Raw genomic sequence first — 19335 nt, forward strand, 5'->3', positions numbered from 1 at the left:
GCTTCAGTAGTTCCTAACTCCAAATTAAGGTTTATAACAGCACTAGGTAACCCAGATCCCATCTGTGTTTCTGCACTTCTCAAATGAAAAGTGAAAAAACAAAAGAGCTGTGCAGCAGCTACTGTTGCCTTCCAGCACCGTGTCTGAGTGTGTGTGTATATATCTGACTGGTAAGTTTGTGTTTTCAGTACGGGATCAACGTGAATAAACTGGCCATTTAAATCCGGCTGGAGCTGTTATAAAGGGTCACTCTCTTTAAAATTCGGTTTTCAGTCCATGATAAGCTCACTGTCCATGCCTCGTGTCGGGCTGCAGGAGCAAAAAGGTGGAGTAGTGAATGTGCTGTTATGAGACACCGTAATTTGTGCCACTGAGCTCGCTCCACGGAGCTACATTTGCAGCAGATAGTAGCTGATGGTATAAAATCCTCCAAGTGGCTGGGACAGTTGACAAATGTGCCAGTAATGGGCTGAGACCTGGGAGGGGAGCATTCTGTATTTCTGAAGCTGTCCAGGGCACATCAGAATTGAGGTGCTCTTTCTGTCAAGCAAGAACTAGCACAGTAATTTTTTTTTTCTTTTTTTTTTTTTTTTCTTAATTGAATTTGGGTGTGATTCCCACTGACATTTATTAAGGAAGCTGAAATTATTATAAAATCGTCCTCAAAATATTTGAGTAAATGTGAGGCATTAATTTTTTTTTTTTTTTTTCATTTTTTTGTATGTTCACTAGTGAGCAGCAAGGTAATATTACAGAAAACTGTATAAAACACGGACATGTTGTTTTTCTATCTATCAACGTTACTGATAGTGATCACCAAATAATAATGATTCAACCTCTGTGATGGGTTACATGACATTATAATCTGATTCAATCTGCTTTTCATTTTTAGGAAATATTACTTTTCAGATAAACTGTGAACTGAAAATCCCCAAGAAAGGATAGAGGAATGTAAATTTACAAAGTCTAGACAGCCAGCTGAAAACTGATTTTCTACACCTTATAAAGAACAAGACTATAAACCAAATCTTTATTTAGTCTGAATATTTCCATAGTTTCCAGCTGGTTGCAGAGAAATGCTGGGCTTTGATTCAGCTGATAATAAAACTAAGAATGCACAAATCATTTTTATCAGGCAACAAGTACAAATGCGTCTCTGTTGTGTAAACTGAAGTGGATTAATCCTTAGCTCTGCCCTCAGCCAGGGCATTTCCACTGTAACAAGGGCTGCCTGCATGAGTGGGTGACATTTCAAGGGGTGGTGGTGTCAGTGGGGCACACACAGAGAAGGCTTTCACTAATGTAATCCCAGCATTTCCAGGAGCAGCTGAATTACATAGTAAATAACCTCTATTGAATGATGCATTAAGTTGTTAGGGTATTTGCAGGGCCCATTTCTGACTTTATAAAAACATATTCTTGTCTTTTGTCTTTCTCTTTGTTTTGCTGGAAAGAATAAGCAGCAAACTAGACAGTGTCTTGTATTGGTAGAAAATAGATTTGTGTGTATATCCAAAGAATTTTAAAACTTTGCTCATATCTTTCCTTTTCCCAGACAAGTAGGGGCTTAAAAAAGTGAAAGTTTTCGGTGTAAAGAAAAAAATCAGATATAACTGTATGTCTCTGTTATGTGAAAAAGTTCATCACTATTTTTGATAGCTCAATGCTCAGAAAAAAACAGAAGAGCCTTTTTGTTGATAACTGAAACAGTTCAAATCTAGTAATAATTTGGGCTGTCCACCTCTTTGCACAGCTCTTTGTATTAGCAAGTCTCTCTGTGCAGTCACAGGCAGAGCTGTGTTACAAACATCTCGTAGCAAAGGTCCCTGAAAGGCAGATGTCATGTTATATTGATACAGACTGTTATTCAACCTTGTACTCTGCTGGGGCTACCAACTGGGAAAAACAAACAGTTTGGATTTTCATTTCAGTGTCTTTTTGCATACATGAAAGTAGGTAAGTGACCTAAAAGTTCAGGGAAGAGGTTTGATTTTTGAAGGTCTTTGTCACGTGAAATGCCACGGAATTCTGTTTACAATTCCTAGGCTGGGGTTGTTTGCTCATTTTCTCATGAAGTGTTTGTTGCTAACTGAAGATTGTGGTAAGATATCCTTAACATTGATTTTTACTGTTAACCGATAGTCATCCACAAAAATACACTAATGGTTACATATTGCACTGCATATCCTATTAGATATTTTTACATCTTTCCTATATGACGTTTCACTGAGGAAACTCCAGGCTGACTGTGTTTGTTGTTACTCATTAAGTTCATCTGCAGACTCAATGTGAAAGAGAAGAAATTAGGGTCTTGAGAGCAGAACAGAAAATCACCAGCCATGAAGAAAGCAGACATCACTGCTTCACTTGAAAAATCTTACAGTTGTGTTTTAAGTTTCTCCTTTTTACACTGACTCGTGGAGTTGCAAGCAGAAAGTAATTTTCTGACTCCAAGGATTTTCCAACCAAGTGAAATTTCATTTCCTAGGTTACGGTGCTGGGCACACACAAAATGGATTTTTGCTCTTTTGTTTTGTGGATTGTGTGCTTTTATTAGAGCTTCCAAGGAGTACAGATATGTAGCTTGCACAGTATTGCCTTAGGAGAGAGCTTCCTTAGAAAGTGCCTGAAGAAGAACTTGCTCCCAAAGAAATGGCAGCTGAAAAGAATCCAAGTATTTCTATAAATTTTTAATAAGCCACAGTTTGGTATGATACTGTTTTCAAAATTATTTTCATGGTGCATAAAAGTTGCAACAAAAAAAAAAGTTACATTTTATCCATCTGCTGCGCCGTTTATGGTTTTAATAATTAAAAACTGTATGGAAACCTACATAAACTACTGGGTGTTGGCCTAGATGGTAAAATAATGCTATAAATTGTCCTTAAAAAATTTATGGTTGGTGTACGTGGAGTATTGTGCAAAAGGCTGTTACATGACGAGGATGATTAACAGACACTCTGTAACAAAATGTTCGCTTATGTGTTTCCTAGAACCACTGGATGAGCTGAAGATCAGAAGTCACAGCACTGAACCACTACCAAAGCTGGAAAACAAAGAGAGAGGATATCATGGGACAACTTCCTCCAGGGAGCCAGGGAAAGCTCAGGAATGGGATGGAACGCCGGGCCCGCCTGTGGTGTCCAGCAGGCTGGGGAGATCCTCTGTCAGCCCAACCATGCTGGCTGGAAGCAACAGCTCAGGTGAGTCAAGGAGCAGAGCCAGGAAGGTCTAATGGATCTCCTTGTGAGATGAGGGATCTCTAAAGATACACAGATGTAGGTAAGCAGATTCTTTAGACTTCCAAACGTCTTCTGGAATCTGCCCTGCCCACTGACTGCTGTACTTGTAAGCCTTTTGCTGCCTGCCTGTGCTCTGTGCTGGAACAGGTTGGGATGTTGGCAGGTAATACAAGCATGTAAACATGGGGTTCCTCTTTTTGGAAGAGGTAAGGAATTCCACATGACACTATGGGAAAGTCACCCCAGGATGGCACCTCAGAGAGAAATTTGTAAATTCAGGTATCTCAGAGAGTGACAAAAATAGACTGTTCAGAAGCAAGGCTGTCCCAGTGATGGGCACAGTGACTGGACACAGGCAACATTTGACTTATGCTTGGACAAGAAATTTCTAGAAAAGTGACTATGGGGTTTCAGAAGTTTCAGATTCACCCCTGTCAGCATTCTTAATCCAAATTTTATATATATTAAATAGTAAATTGCCATAAGCCATGGCATTATAATGCAGCCTTGTTTATAAATTGACTAAGACAAACAGAACCGATGCATGAATGGACATCTCTAAACAGATATCTACGCCTCTGGCATGAATACTGCACTGTTACTTTTGAGATTTGACAGCTCTCATAAAAAAGAGTAACCTCACTGCTTATTAGTTGGATTATGAAAAAATATCCACTTTAGAAACAGTTGGCATATATAGCACTGAAGCCTCATGGTCAGTGTTCAATAAGCATAAGAGCACGAATGAGCTGCTAAAACAAGAAATCATTCCTGCAAGGGGGATCTGCTGGGCAGTGAGTGGCAGAGATGAGTCTTTAAACTGCTGAGCCAGCAGAGATGCTCACCCTCACTCAGAGCATCGCTTCCCCGTGTGATAATGGGACTCACATTGTCTCTGAATCGTTGAAAATGACACCTGAAACTCAGTGTATAACTCGAATGGTCATTGCTGACGTGACATATCATTTGCAGCAATCATGTAGTCCAGCTTTTCTTGCTACAGACACCCCAGACAGTCCTTCCTGGGGCAGCAAATGTGACTTTTCTGCAAATCTTACGACTCTAGCACAGGTTATTAGAGTATTACTGCCAATTTCTTACTTGTCTGTTCTCAAAAAGACTTCTGTTAGGTAAGAATTTTCCAGATTAACTCATAGCTTTGGATAAAAATTCTGTTCCCAGTGTATTCGAGAGTCTGTGCTAATGCAGGTAAAAAGGGTGGGTTTAAAAGCTACCACGTCAAAGTATTGGGACATCCGATAATTAGACCAAAGGTGTCTACTAACCTTCTCAGTTCTACAAGATGACAGGACGGAGCAGAGTGGTAAAGAAGTTAAAATTAAAGAGTAAGTTCTTAGCAAAATATAGCTCTGCGGTCCAACCTTTCTGCAGCAGTTTTATTTCAAAGAGTTGGTTGATCTCCAGAAGCAGACAAAACATGTTGGCCTCAGTCTTCATTTGGCATCAGCAAACTATAATAGTTGTTGAATCATGCCTTGATTTAGTTAACTGTGACTTTGTCTTACATTGCTAGGACTGTCAGAGAAAAAGACATATTTTCTTGGCTGAATTTTGACTCCTTTTTATGATTAAAATCTGAGAGCTGATTATAACTTTTCTTTCCCTGCAGTTTTATGCTATTTCATTTGATGAATATTGCCTCTCATCTGCCCTGTGTCTCTCTCTGTTGCCTGAGCAACATGTTTTACCTTTAATCAGTGGGGCATTGCATTCAAAGTGTACACAGTTCTCCTCAGTGAACTTGTACATGAGCTGGAACAGTTCATTCCCTGCAATTAGATTAGAACTGTAACAGAATGCAAGAAGGGAGATTTAATACATCTATATGAATACAAATGCTTTTTGGAGCCAAGGAGATAAAGTAATTCTGTGCTAGGAATTGGAGCTCAGATTTACCACAGGACCGTAAAAAATCAAGGCAGTCCCCAGTACAGTCATCATTGCTGTTGCTCTCTTTCCAGCATCATAGATAACAGGAAAAAAGGCTACCTTCTTTTTTTCTTTGTTTTTTTTTTATGTGCAGGCATGTCCTTGAAATACCACAGTTTGCTGCCTGCCTCCTGGTTCACACTGGTTCAGGCATTTGCTAGGGCAGTGTTGGAATAAATTAAAGAAATTGGGGCTGAATTGCTCCACCGTAAAAGAGAAAGTGTGAAAGGACTTCTCAAGTGTGCTCATCAGGCAGCTCTGCTGAGGCACAGAGGAACTGGGAAGTTGGGGGGCCTGAACAAATACTGAGTAGCAATACTGATTTGTGGTAGGTTCTCTCCATCTCTGAAACTGCTCGTGAGATCAGAGGGAGAATGAGCCCTCCCTAAACAGAATCTTGAACTTTCTGTCCGTTTTGCTCAAAGAGCCTGAGCTGTGAGCTGCACACAGGTATCACTGTCTCTAATGCCTGATTGTTCCGTGACATCATTTGTCAAGGCCACTTTCTGTTTCTTGGAATCCTATCATTTCTCATGGAAAGCAACGTGATTTGGGGGCATTTTGACATCTTAGGAAAGTCAGTGCAATTGTAGTGAAGGGCCAGATGGGATCTGTAAAACAGAAAGTTGTACAGCTTCACTCCAGGAGAATTGAAGAGCATTTTCTGGAACGTTGCTGCTTTTTTTCCTGACTGCAGCCATGAAGCATTTTACATTGCCACCTGCTGCTGGAGACAGGGCACTGCCTTGCCTTTTAAACCTGTTTTTGAAGCACAACCAGCTTGTCACTCAGCCAGCCATTAGTATTCCACCTGAAGACACTGTAGATAATCAGGAAGGGCGTAAATGCCCACCCTTCGTTGGAATTACTGGCTATCGTTATGGATTTGCAAAAGTAACGAGTTTATAAGTTCAGCTCTTTGGGAGTGGAGCAATGCCTGGGAAGCCCAAGGTGCAAAGTTGCATCCATTGGTACAGGAGGGGAGTAGCAGCAAAATACCAGTTCATTCCAGCTAGGCCTGCTTCATGCAAAGATGAGTACTTCCACCAAACCCTAAATTTTCTCCGGGAGCCCCCGGTGGTCCAGGGGAAAATTCACTGCACTGTCACTGCAGAGACCCGGGTTCGATTCCCGGTCGGGGCCCCTCCCCGGGCAGATGGAGCTCGTTAGCCCATAAGGCAATCCATCTACGTCCTGAGGAGCTCGCTGCCACCGTCCAAGCGTGCTTGGCCCCGGCAGATGAACCTCAGGATTAAAGGGTGGGCTCAGTTCCGCGCACACTGTGTCTCACCTAAAAAATCCAATGCGCAGGCTGGAAGGTGGAAAGACCTTCCCCGGTTCTTCGTTCGCGAAGAGACTGGCCATTAAATTTTCTCCTCACCTGCAGTATCAGAGTATCACTGTGCTCCTAAATCCACAAGGATTCTCCAAGTGAAAGCAACTTAACGCTGGAGGTATATGTTACTGGACAGCCTGGGATCACGTGGATCCTGACTGAAGTGAAACTATTGTCTAGATGTGACAAAAACACACATAAAAAAAACCTGAATAAAAATACCCAACACTTACTTGTGCTGCAAAGCAGCCAGGAAATAGCAAACAAACACAGCCAAATCCTACAACAACAAAAGCTTTTCAAAGGAAATAAACACTCATTCTCAGGATACAAAGTGTATTCCACTAATAGCTTTTCCCTCTGGGCAAAGTATCCCCGAAAGCCATATAGAAGGTTCCTTTCAGGCGTGGTTTTACTCATTACCTGACTCGGTTTTGAGACTTGCTAAGGTTTTGACCTATGGATATATCTGGTAACACTGAGTTCCACAGGTTCAGTGCTCCCTTTGTGAAAACATTTCAGTTTGACGTGCTGCTGTGCTATTTCAGCACTAATTGGCTTCTCCAGGTGAAGTCCTAAATACCCTTTTTTTTTTTAAAAAAGTAACAGGATACTGTGTAGTTTATTCCACCTTAATGTTTCATAATTTCAAGTAATGTTTCAGCTTACTCATCTCTTTTTAGAAGACCAGCATAGCTAGGCCAGTATGAAGATAATACTGTGATTCATTTTTCCAGTGTGCATGTTTTCTTTTTCTTCTTTTTTTTAAGCATGTGATTGCTCTCAGCCTGTCACATCGCCTTGTTTAATTCAAAACGTGTTTCTTGGCAGCTGCAGCAAATAAGCAATATTTCCCTTTTCATGTGCAAAGAAGAGACTGTGACAGGATAAGAAGCTTCTCCAATGTAAGTGACAGCCAGAGTATTTTTTTTGAATTAAGATTAGGATAGGCAGAATGAAGGCTTCCTTGGATGAAAAAGAACTCTTCCCATTAAGATCCAAAAATAAAAATCATGCAGAGTCGTTGTACTTCTGGAGAATATAGAAAACCATAGCACATTGGTATTAAAATTATTGAAAATATTTCCATAAATCTTGTCACATTTCAGCACTGTGCTTTGTTGAGGAAAATCCTACAACTCCCCCTGTCCTAAATGCAGCCAGCCAAGCCTCTGTATCTTTAGTAATGATGACAGCACTTGCACTTTTGGAAAAAAAGGCCATTTATGTGAGTGCTTAAATACATGATTAAGCACACAACTTTAAGGCAATCCTATCTGTGATTGGAAAGCCAGTATTTCTGCGTTGGACAGTCTCTCCTAAAATTCTCATCCTTAATGCTGTCCTTTGGGTCTGTCCATGTGTAATCCTGCTGGTGGTGTTGGGACTCGGTTTAAACCTGAGAGTGCAGTAAAGCTCATCCCACTGCACTGTGTGTGTGGGTTTGCCTCACGTGAGGTTCCTGTGGTCCCAGCCCTTGTCTGCATTGGACATTTGGGACAGGTATTTACAGAGCCTTCCCTCTGTGCTTATCAGGATTGCTGATGGAACTCAGCTTCACACCTGAATTACTGTCACAAAGGGGAATTCTCAAGACTTCTCATTTAAAATGTTAATACTGAGCTGTCTCAGTATCATGCACAGGAGATAAACATGAATTAAACACTAGGAAGCATCCTGAGATTTGCTGGCAGTGGCTGTCTCCTTTTAAGATTCTTAGCAGTAAACAGGAAAACCTATTTTCTTTCCAGACTCAGAATTGGTGACAATATTCAGGCCTTGCAGACAAACTGAAATGACCATTGAAAACATGAAAACCAAGAAATAAAGATACAGGTCACGATGGGATGGTGGACTGACTTATCTATGCAAGGAGAATTCTTGCTAGTTTTTAGATAGCCTAAAGCAGAAGTATTTATTTGAAGTGACCATTACTTAGAAGTGATCAAAACCCAGACAGCCCCAATACAGTAAATGACTTCCACAGCTGAAAAATAACAAGCTGCAGAATACAGAGCAGTGAGTTGGGGATCACTTATGCTACAGACCATTTATATATGAGTTTTTTTCCCCACAGTAGTGTGCAGTGTGAAGATGTTACTCAGACCTCTAACTATAGTAGAATATAGTATTTATTTGGTCTAAAAATATTGCCACTGAGACCAGTGGATATTAAAAAAAAAATTCCTCCCAGTACCCAACTTCTGAATTAAAAAAAAAAAAAAAATCTAGATGAAGCCACCTCTGAAACACTTTTGGTGAGACTCAGCATGGAAATCACAATAGTTTCCTTAATACTAGAACATATATTACAGGGAGATAAAGGAAGTTATACTTCATCCATGTGTGATAGGTTTTATTTCTTTGATGCCAGATGAAAGGAGTCTCTTTGGCAAGAAAATGGTAATCTCTTGTTGTTGCACATAGATTCAAATTGGAAATTATGACACTTCTCCCTGCTTTCCTAAAGCAAAGAAAATAATTCAGAAGCATAGGCAGACAGTGCCTTGGAGTTTTTTATGTGCTGGGTGTCTGATTCTGCTTGTCACAGCAGAAACAGAATCTCTATTTAGCAGCAGAGAAAAACAACTGAAAAAAGACCCAATTCTTGTCCTCTCTGAAACCCCAGCAAAATTCCAGGAGATGAGAGATGAGATATAATAATGAGATCCATTTTTTTAATCTCTATTAAAAAGAACAGTCAGAAATCTGGCACACAGACAGTGTGAAATCAGAACAAAAACAAATCAAATCAACCTTCAGAGTAAGTGCCCAAGTCCAAAAAAAGCAAACCAGCAGACTATGTACAAAAGGCAAGGTTACAGACGAGACCAGTCTGCTCCTTTCTGTGCCTATTGCTGTGTTGACTCGTGGGATGTTTACAGACTGGCTAGGAGTGAGTGAATTGAATAATGCATTCGTCGAACAGCATAAATATTTTTGCTGCTCAGCCAGCTGGATGTTAACCAACCTATTAATCTTTAGTTGATGAATATTCACCCATACAGATGTTTTCATTGGTCTAAGTGCTCTGGCATAAGTGGATAGCTCTTCTCCACACCTTATTGAATTCTGAAATGTCTGAGGAAAAAAAGCATTTAAGGTGACAAAGAGAAAGTATCGGTGAGATTGGAGGAACCCCTTTCAGCATGTTGTTGGTATGTGGAGTAATGTGCCAGCTGTCCCCAAGTTTCCAAGGCATGCCAAGTGACCTTAAGGGTGTGCTGGTGATTAGATGTCTTCTTCCTTTCAAACCAAGGCCCAACTAGTGGCTACTGATACTGGAGATCCACGTAGGAAATAGAGAAATTAGTGTAAACAAACATAGACAAGGCAGCAGTGTAAATGAGGTAGGAGAAAATGAGGCAAGAGAAAATAAATTTCAGGGACACATAAGAAAAAGACCTGAGAAAATACGTGCTTCAGAGACAAATTTGCTAAACCAGGATTGCACGAGGCATAGGTCCTTCCTCTGTTCTTGAAAACATGAAATTGGATAGGAGGAATTCTTTAAACCTTACTTTAAAAATTAAAAATTCTTGGAATTGTAATGAGGCATGGTATTATAATTACTTGTTATTCATGGTAAAGCAATACTATCAACGCTAAAAGTGAGAGTCTATTGTTGTACAAAGTGTGTCTGGAGAGTGCAAATGTTCTTGGTCTCAGTGTTTGCCCACTAAATAGAAAAAAAAAAAAAACAGGTGCAGGGTTGGGAGGAAGGCTTATGAAACATGAGGAGAATAAACACAATGATTCAAGCCCAGCCGTGGGTTGAGAGGTGTTTCCTCAGCCATATAAAAGAAAGGTAGGGACAAAAAAATTTCTTGGGCAGAAACGGGCAGACCTTTTATTCAGGAAAAAACAGTTTCCTCTAGACCAGATATGGCGTGTTGAACGTTGGGGTAGCTCGTGGGTGTCAGCATGTTTTAGATACAAAAACCTTCATCCAGGCCTCCTGAGCTGCATGGTCACCTCATGTCAGCATGTACAAAATAACCTGCACTGGAAATCAACGGGGAACCTTCTTAGAAATGCCTTCATGTAAAACAGCAGAGGGAAAATGAAATATCTGTGTAATTTCTGGGCAGTTCTTCTCTGAAATGGAGTTTTCTCTCAGGGTAACCTCTGCTTCTGCTATCGCCTTCATTCTGGGCAACTGACTTTGCCACTGCTGGTGATTTAATTTTTTCTCCATTCTTCCTACGTTATGTCTCTCCATTTACTGCCACTGACATCAGAGTTCCAAGTGTTTTGGGTGTCATTCCAAATCCCCAAGTGGGACAGTGTCCTCAATACTTCATACACTGCCTCCTTTATTTTCTGGCATTTTATGCTTTCCCTCAGCACAATCAGCCTTTGGGCTGCCCTGTCCCTCAGCCCTGGGATGGAGAGATGAAACCAGAAGCTGCTGCAATCACTGCTATATCCCTTTATCACTGCTGTATTACAAGAGGGGTAGAAAAGGCACTGGAGAGTGGGGGGTGAGGCAACAAGAATGTTTCTTTTGTATTCTCCCTGTCTGTCTGCTGGTTTGGGCTCTATACTTTGGCTTCAGAGATGCTAGAGCAGAGATGCCAGGACATGGAATGGGTTCTGTCTTAATCCCTCTCCTTCTGAGCTCAGCTTCTGTTTATGACTCAGCCAAATGCCTGAGACTTTAACCAGTAAACCAAGCCCGGAGTCTCCATTTCAAGGGAATCCTGGCTCCAGCGTGTTTCAGTTTACTGCAGCAGTAACCCACCTCCTGTTCACTGGTGTTCCTACTCTCTTCCTTTCCAGAGTCTAAAGCAAGCTGCAGATTAGGTCGGTCTGCATCCACGTCAGGTGTGCCTCCTCCCTCCGTGACACCGCTCAGGCAGCCCAGTGACCTTCAACCGAGCCAGGTACCATCGTTAGCCAATCGTGAATGACTCCATGTGCTGCAACATGCCAAGTGTTTCTCACCTCTGTGTCTGTCATTTGTTACAGTAAATGGTTTTTTTGGGTTCTTGTCTTTATTTTCTGTGCGTGTGCGTGCATCTGTGTGTGCGCATCTCCCACTGGCAATGAAATTCCACTGGCCGTAGCCAGCAGAATTTTCTTTGCTCTTGATTCCTTGTATCTTTTTCTGTCCTCATTCTGTAATATAAATGTAGTAAAACTGTACTGTATGAACTGGCTGGGCTTCTTATTTTTTCATGTTTTCTGTACTTTTTTACTGTCTTAAAATTTATCAAGCTTTGATAAATTTAATCTATGTTTTTATGTAAATTTCTTTTAAATGTCTTGTCTGGAGCACTTACACCAATGTTTGTCAAAGGCTTGTACATACTTGACTTCTACTCAGTTATATTTTAATATTTGTGCCAGTCTCACATTTGGTTGGAGCTTAATGCATGATTGTATGACACTGTGATTTATCACTGTCCTGAAAACTGCTCTTACAGCAAGTGATTTTTCTTTTAGTTAAGGCAGCTAGACTCTCTTCAGCTATAGACCATGTAATGCTTACAAGGACTATTAAATAGTCCACTGTAGTTATATTTATTGTATATTAGGAATCAGAAAAACTAATCAGAGGCAACACCTCCTTTTACCTTAAACAGAGATACTTTTTTTTTTCCTCATCAGAAACAAAACTTCCACATAGAAGGAAATGGAAGTGTTTGGGCTTGGCAAGTTTCTCCCATAGAGAGAAAATGGAAAAGAAATAAAGACATGGGACACCTATACTTACCTTTATTTTATATGCTAATACTGATACCGTAACATTTTGTTGCACAGACCTGTTTTATTAGTTTGACAGAACTAACTGAGAGTGGCAATTGAGAAAAGAGGTTTGGCTTGAACATAATGTGAATGCCTTCTGTCAAAGCACTGTGGTGTCACGTCACTCGTGTGTGCAGGCCCGCACATCACTGCATACCTGGGGGGGGGGTGTGTGTGCACAAGGACACACCAAGATAGATGTATCTATGTGCACCTGCATATATGTATGCACACACACAGGCACTCTTACTTAGATGGTGAATTTTCAGGGAATTAGTCCCCAAAATCCTATTGAACATCGGTGAGGTTTGAGTGGAGAAACTCCCTGAGGGCTGCTTTGCAATAATCATGTGTTTGCGTTGTTTCTAGCTAGGCAAGTTGCTTCTGTAAGGTCTTGGCCAAAATAAAGACCAGAAGAGTAAGGTTGATTTATTCGCTCCAGACAGCCAGCTGCTTGTTAGGAAGGTTATATTTGACCAGCCTGGTCCATGCAGATTACCATTCTGTAACCTGGATGAACTGATGTTATTGTATTTCTTCTGAGCCCGGCTGGACACGAAGCCTGACAGAACCATGCACGTTTCTAAAGCATATTTTCCATAAGCAAATCAAACCCATAATGGAGATTCAAAGTGACAGCCCATTTAAATAACACGCCAAGTGTTCCTTCATCTAAGGAAGAAATTAGGGTAATTGCACTTCCAAAAGTTTTGAGGGTTCCAGTGTTCATGTAGTATATATTTTTGATTAAATGGGTCTTACAGCGCAGACGATGCTTTGCTGTTTACTCAGCGGCAAAGGCACCTTGGGTGTTTTGAAGGGATTTCAGTCTCTCCGTTTATACTAAGAACTAAACAATAAGCCTTTAAAGCAGAAGCTGATGTGATAGAAGAGATAATGAGCCTCTTAGAAGCTGCAGCCAGAGTTCACTGAAACTGTGGAGGGAAAATCCACCTCAATTCATACAGAAGAAAGGAACAAAGATGATAAGAGGAATTTTAAAGTGACTGTAGGAGGGTGATCTTGTTAATTGAATAATGTATGGTATGGTCAAGACTTCATGAAAAGCAAGAAAAACCAGTGCAAGCTTTCTCTCCTTAAGTCTTCCCTTCAAGCTGACAATATCTTACAGTCCATCTATTATGTTGCCATTTGTTATGGTAACATAATTTTTAAAGGTGTGGATTTAACCTTGATTTCAGTGGAATGGCAGAAGTCTGATTATGCCCACGACAAACAAAAACATTACTTTGATTGTGCTCTTTCAGCACCTACTCTATCTTAATGAGCAAATAATCTGTGGCGGGTGAAATGTGTTTTGAAAGGCTGGGTTTTTAGCCCATCCTCAGTCTGACAGATTGTGGCATCCAGGGTATCTGTTTTCGTGTGCTGTGGCTATTGATTGTATTGATACTGGGTTCCTTAACCACATTGTAACGAGCAGTTAGACTTTTTAAAAGATCAAAAGGATGCATTGTGTTATCCACCTCTTTGTCGATCAGATGGGCACAGCTGACATTCATACAGGGATACAAGATCTGGGAAAGGGCAGATGACTGTTAATTGGTTTTCTCAAATCTTCATGGATACCAAACTGATGGTTTTCAGAATGTTTAATGTGTGTGGGGGGGAAGATTTGCAATTGAGCTCTCAAAGCCCATCGTTTTTAAAACAGTAATTCAAAGATGTGGTGAGGATGCTTATTAACTAAAAATAGGTTTGATCTAAGGAAACCTATATTTTATTCCAATCAAATACAGACTAACTATGTAGCTATTGACATTTAAATCCCCTATGCCTTATTTTCTTGTTTCTTGTTTGCTTATTGGTGTAGGAATTGTGAGGAGTAACCAGTCAGTATTCACAGAACTTATTTAAGGTGAATTGATGATAAGCATTAGAGGGGTCACTTATAAATAAAAAAGGCTTATGATCAGGGAAGAATTATGTAGCTGGTCTCTGATGGTCAATACTTTAAAAATTCTGTATGTAGTGTCAGAGAACAGTTACCAACATGCTGAGCCAAATAGAGAGCCTGCCATTCTGTCCTCAGTTCTGGGAAATGGGGAGAGCATTTGGAAAGAACTAGTTGCAGGAAGAAGCCTTGGATGAAATATTGAATTGTCTCGATTTAAACTGAAAGGTAAACTTAAGTTTATCTTGGAATTGAATTTATTGATTGTGAAAGGACAAAGTTTAAGAATTTAAGGAGGTAGCAAAGGAAGTCAGGTAGGGAGCTTGGAAGTGTAATATGGCAGAAGCACGAAACACTTTTGAGCTGTTTTCTGTAGCCTTCTAAGTGGATAGAGAACAGTAGAATTTAACCACATGTGAGGTTTATAAAGTCCAGTAAACATGGTCCACAGATGCCCTAATAAATAACTCCTCACCTGTATTGCTGGAGCCTCTGTGTTGGTGCCTGAGACTTCTGGACCAGGCATGGTCAGGTGTTTGACCCTGCAGTGGTAAATGCTCAGTCCTGTCAGGGCAGCCCCATAGTGAACAAAACTGTTCCCCTGTGTAAAGCAAGCAGGATTTGGAGTCACGGGCATCACTGGGATAGTTTCCTTGGCATCCTGTCCTTCTTCACACATCATCACCTCAGGGTAACAAAGGATTGCACTCTGTCGATGGGGCTCAGACATCCCTGTTGCACACTTGAAACGTGGGCACTGAGCATGTCTGTCACGAAAGAAGAAAATGTTTCAGGCAAAGCTGGGCTGTGGGAGACCCTCTGCTGGAGAGCAGAGCATCTCGCATTCAGAGTCCTAATGTACATAAAATCATCTCTAGGTCGCTGCCATGCTTCTCTAAAACAGTCTTTAGCACACCAAAAAAACCCACTGGTTTCCATTTTAAGAAAAAAAGAGATGATATAATTATCTGGATTTTTTTTCTGCAAATGAATTTGCAGAAAATGAGGTTCATTTTCATTAAGATGCAGACAGTGATTGGAAAATCCCTTGTACACAGTAGTGCATGCCTATAACAAAGATCCATGACCTGAAGGAAAACACATGCTTTGAAAACAAAACTGCTGATAGCTGGAGTATTTAAGCTTGTCTGCAAAGCAGAGCCTATTTCCAGACAGATTTCTACAAATCTGTCTGCCTTATCTGCAAATGTGCAGCCTCTCTTCATGCTGCCTGTGAGTTATTTGCCTTTCAGTGGCCAGACAGCGCTGTCCTTTCCTGAGGTATGCTATCTTAATTCTGAGGGTGTGTATACCTCTTAAGGTCTGGTATCTTCTTGTGGGGAAAACTGGGCAGTGATATCTAGCTCCAATTTAAGCAAGAAAAGAAGATTTAAACTTCACAGTGATGATCAAAGTAAAATCCAGAAGCCGTGCTGAGATTAGAAGGAATAACTCAGAAGAGGGGATGAAGGTACATGGACAGCTCTGAATTAAGGAGTTTCAACGAGCATTGAAGGAATGAAGAAAAAGCTAGAAAATATATCAGCATCAACACTGAATTTTTTTATGGCTTATTTAAAAAAAAAAAAAAAAAGTGCAGCTCAGTTCATTATTTCTCTGGTATCTGCCTGAGCCCTCAGAAAGCTGAGATAGTACTTTTCTTTCCCCATATGACCTACCTACTTCTGAGTTGTCTAAATCAGCTTCCTGTAGGTGGTAGGAAGAGAGGTGCCTGCAGAGGGAATTCACCTGGCTAAACCCTCAGTGAGCTGCTTGTCTGTTCCCTCGGACAACCTGGTAACTCAGTTAATTAACCTGGAAAGCTTGTTGGGATCATTCCTGCTTTGTGTGTGTTAGAGGCTCCTGGGCAGATAACAGTCACTGCAATTTCCACTGCAGGTTTGTAGGCATTTAGAGGTTTTCACGCTCCATCCATGGGCATTGGGAGAAAGAGTATGGATGTGGCTGGGTCCTGCTGAAGGGTACTCTTTGAAATTACACACTTTCAGCACCTTCTTGAGGAAGGGAGGGAGGGAGAGAGGAGGAGGCTTGCTCCAGACTCCTTTATTAAATCCCAGTTCTTCCACACAGCAGCTTAGATAACATTTTGTTTAAGACTCAGTATTTTGGTGCCAACTGAAATGCAATCAGAAGGCACACAATGCATTGTGAAAAAGCATTCTAGCATTAAAGCTGATGTGAGGCCTTCGGGGCAACTCTTATTTAATTTTGTACTCCAACAGAAAAATCCCAAACACCCATTCTAATTGTTCAATTTTAAAAGAAAAGCTTGATGGAAGGGAATTACAACAAAGAGGAAGCTGAGATACATCTTTGGCTGCTTTCCACGTGCATCAGTAGAGCAATACCTTGTAGTTTAAGTGCAGTTTAAGGTTGTTGTAAGATATATACAAAACTTTGGACGAATAATTTAAAATGGAATTTTGACAAGTACTGAGCATTCTTCAGCGACACAGCTATGTATTTGTCTCACATCTGAGTTAATTAGTATTGGGTCAACTAAGAATCACAAGCCTGGCTTGTAATGTCTCCAGGATTAGTTGTGTATATAAAGCATATTGTAGTCTTTGTATGCCTTGTAAGCATTGTGGTCACACGGTAATTAATGAATGCAAGGAGGGTAAATTGTTACCATTATGGCTATAATTATTTTTGAAGGCACCTAGACAAAGTACTTTTCCAATGAATTGACATGATCATGCTTTAGTTGGCAAATGTGCATCTGAAAGCGAATACTCTGTGAGCATAAACAAAACATCTGTGCTCTTCTATTATTCTCAGCTTAAAGTTGCCATTTTCACCAGCAGTAGTGTACAAGAGTTCAAAGAGTCAGCAAACACCCTGCAGTTGTCAGGCACTGTAGCAGGGCTGGGTTCCTGGCTGTTAATGAATTCTGCTGCTGAAAAATGAGCACCTATAAACCAAGATTCACTGTTTCGTATCTGATCACAGCAGCCTTTTTTTTTAAACTTTCATTATACAAAAGAAACACAGTCATTGCAGGTAGATGGAGAACTTTGTGGAGGGAAGTAATCCTTCGTCAAGTTTGAGTGCTAGGGAAATGGTAACACAAAAAAATAAGGTGTGCTAATAAGAGAATTTGTGTGTGTTACATAGCATGAACCCATGCCAGTGCTCAGTATTGCAAACCTTTGCTCAATGCACTCCTTGATGAATCTCAAACTGGAACTAGCACCAAACTCTGGTGATTCTGCTGTTGTAGTTCTTGTAATGCACAAGGATTTGCAATGAAAGAACCATCTTCTGTCATACTTGCTCTCTTGACCAAAGGGAAAAAAGATCCCCCATGGTTAAAGATCTCAGGGGGCATGCAGTCCCAAATTTGCATTCAAAGGAAATATCTAGCTGCTGTGCTAATTGCCACTCTGATATGACTGCCCCTCTTTTCTCCTCTAATTTTCCAAAGCTCTGAAAGCCTATTGTGTGTTTTGGACATAGAACAGCAAAACAGATGAAATAATTCATGGAACGGTGGCAATCATTTCCTTCTCCCTGTGTGTAAATGCCAAGTGTTCCCCTACAAGCCAGTGCAATGCCTCTGAGACGTCTGTTTCTGTGCTCCTGGAGCCAAGGTTATGGTTGTTCCTTTTTGATACTTGATCTTCTTCTTTATTCAAAATATATGTCCACTATGTGGGAAGAGTCCCATAGCACTCAGTCTGTAATCAGAACCCCGTGGGGTTTTGGTCTGGACTTTCTATGCACTATTTATTACTTGAGATGGTAGCTTCTATTTTTGCCTGAGAAGCTATTCACTTAATGGGACTTAATTGCTCCTTATGTTTAACCATCCCATTTAATAAGGCTTGGGATAGTCACTGGATCCAAAACCTTCTTAATGCTGGCCACAAGGATCTACCACAATAATGATTGCAGTGCTGTCTGAGAGTCATAGTCATAATGTGTTGGTAGACAATATGTGTGCAACAAAGACTGTTCTTACCCCAAGGATTTTTAAGGTCAGTGCAACAGATGAGAAAGCAGTTGCAGGTGGGAGTAGAGTGGTAAGTGTGTGTCAGGGATTGTTTAAGGTTTGGTTTTTGTGAAATTAGAAAGTGCAAAAACTGTTTGGAGTGCAACCTGCTGTGTCTGTGACAGTGATATTGCATAGTTTTATATGTCACTAGTACGATGAAATGCATTTGAATGCCTAAAAGCGGAAAACCAGGTATATTTATGGGACAATTTGCAAATGATGTCTCTCTCTCAAATGGTCCCCTCATGGAGAAGTCCTGCTCCTCCAGTGGAGAAGTCTTTGGTGTCTGTGTAGGCGAAGAAAAAGGAGTGTGGGCAGAGAGTGATTCTTGTGGATGCAAGTTTTGCAAATAGCTGGGAGCAGGGAACTCCTCTGGGTCCTGCCTGGGAGGATGGACAGCCACTAAGGGGTACAGAAAGAAGCCCCTGGCACAGGCACTTCACTGATGGGACAGGGGCCAACTTTTACCTTGAGGTGATGTCTGGTTTTGACCAGTGTGTGGCCTGAGCGTATTTGAAAACCTGAATCACCCAGAGCCGTAGGATTTTACTGTCTTGTTTAGGCTGCAAGTTCATAGGAGTCAGGAATGAGTCACACTGACTGCCACGACCTCGCAAGAAGTGCCAGGGCATGAGGCATGAGCTGTGTCCTCCGGCATCACACTGCACAGCTCTGAGGAATTTGCACTGCCAAGAGTCTGTTGGAGTTTAGACTTCCAAATAACGCTTTTGTGCCTTTCTAAAGTGCAGCAGAGCCCCGTGCCCACGAGAGGGAGCAGTTGGATTACTTTACACAGTTCTGGGGTTTTTTCCCTGCAAAGACAAATCTCTTGCACACAAAAGCAGAATTGTGCTGTCTTCAGTCCAGCTAAATATTCTGTCAGCATTTTGGATGAGAGCAACAAGAAGAATGTTAATGCTTTGGGGAAGGCTCCACATTGCATTGTGTTGAGTTTCAGCTTGAATCTGGTCTTGCATAATCAGTGCATGGGTCCAGAGCAGTGCAAATGGTTTCTAAATATGCAAACTGCAAATAAAGAATGCTTGGTAAAAGAAAAAAAAAAAAAAAAAAAAAAAAAAAAAAAAAAAAAAAAAAAAAAAAAAAAAAAAAAAAGAAAAAAACA

At 40.9% G+C, this 19335-nt stretch overlaps 1 protein-coding gene across 5 annotated transcripts in view; it reads left to right on the forward strand.

The window, feature by feature from the left end:
• Positions 1-19335, forward strand: part of NYAP2 (neuronal tyrosine-phosphorylated phosphoinositide-3-kinase adaptor 2) — a 130409-nt gene that overhangs the window by 92741 nt on the left and 18333 nt on the right. For all 5 annotated transcript variants that reach the window (XM_027900469.1, XM_027900466.1, XM_027900470.1 and 2 more), the window contains 2 exons: positions 2994-3203; positions 11311-11414. In XM_027900469.1, the coding sequence (XP_027756270.1) occupies positions 2994-3203; positions 11311-11414 (314 nt within the window). The remainder of the gene's footprint in view (positions 1-2993; positions 3204-11310; positions 11415-19335) is intronic.

This window comes from Empidonax traillii, unplaced genomic scaffold (genome assembly GCF_003031625.1).
Source record: "Empidonax traillii isolate 1590-97213 ecotype Southwest subspecies unplaced genomic scaffold, ASM303162v1 scaffold732:size314962, whole genome shotgun sequence".
In the NCBI taxonomy this organism is placed as follows: domain Eukaryota; kingdom Metazoa; phylum Chordata; class Aves; order Passeriformes; family Tyrannidae; genus Empidonax; species Empidonax traillii.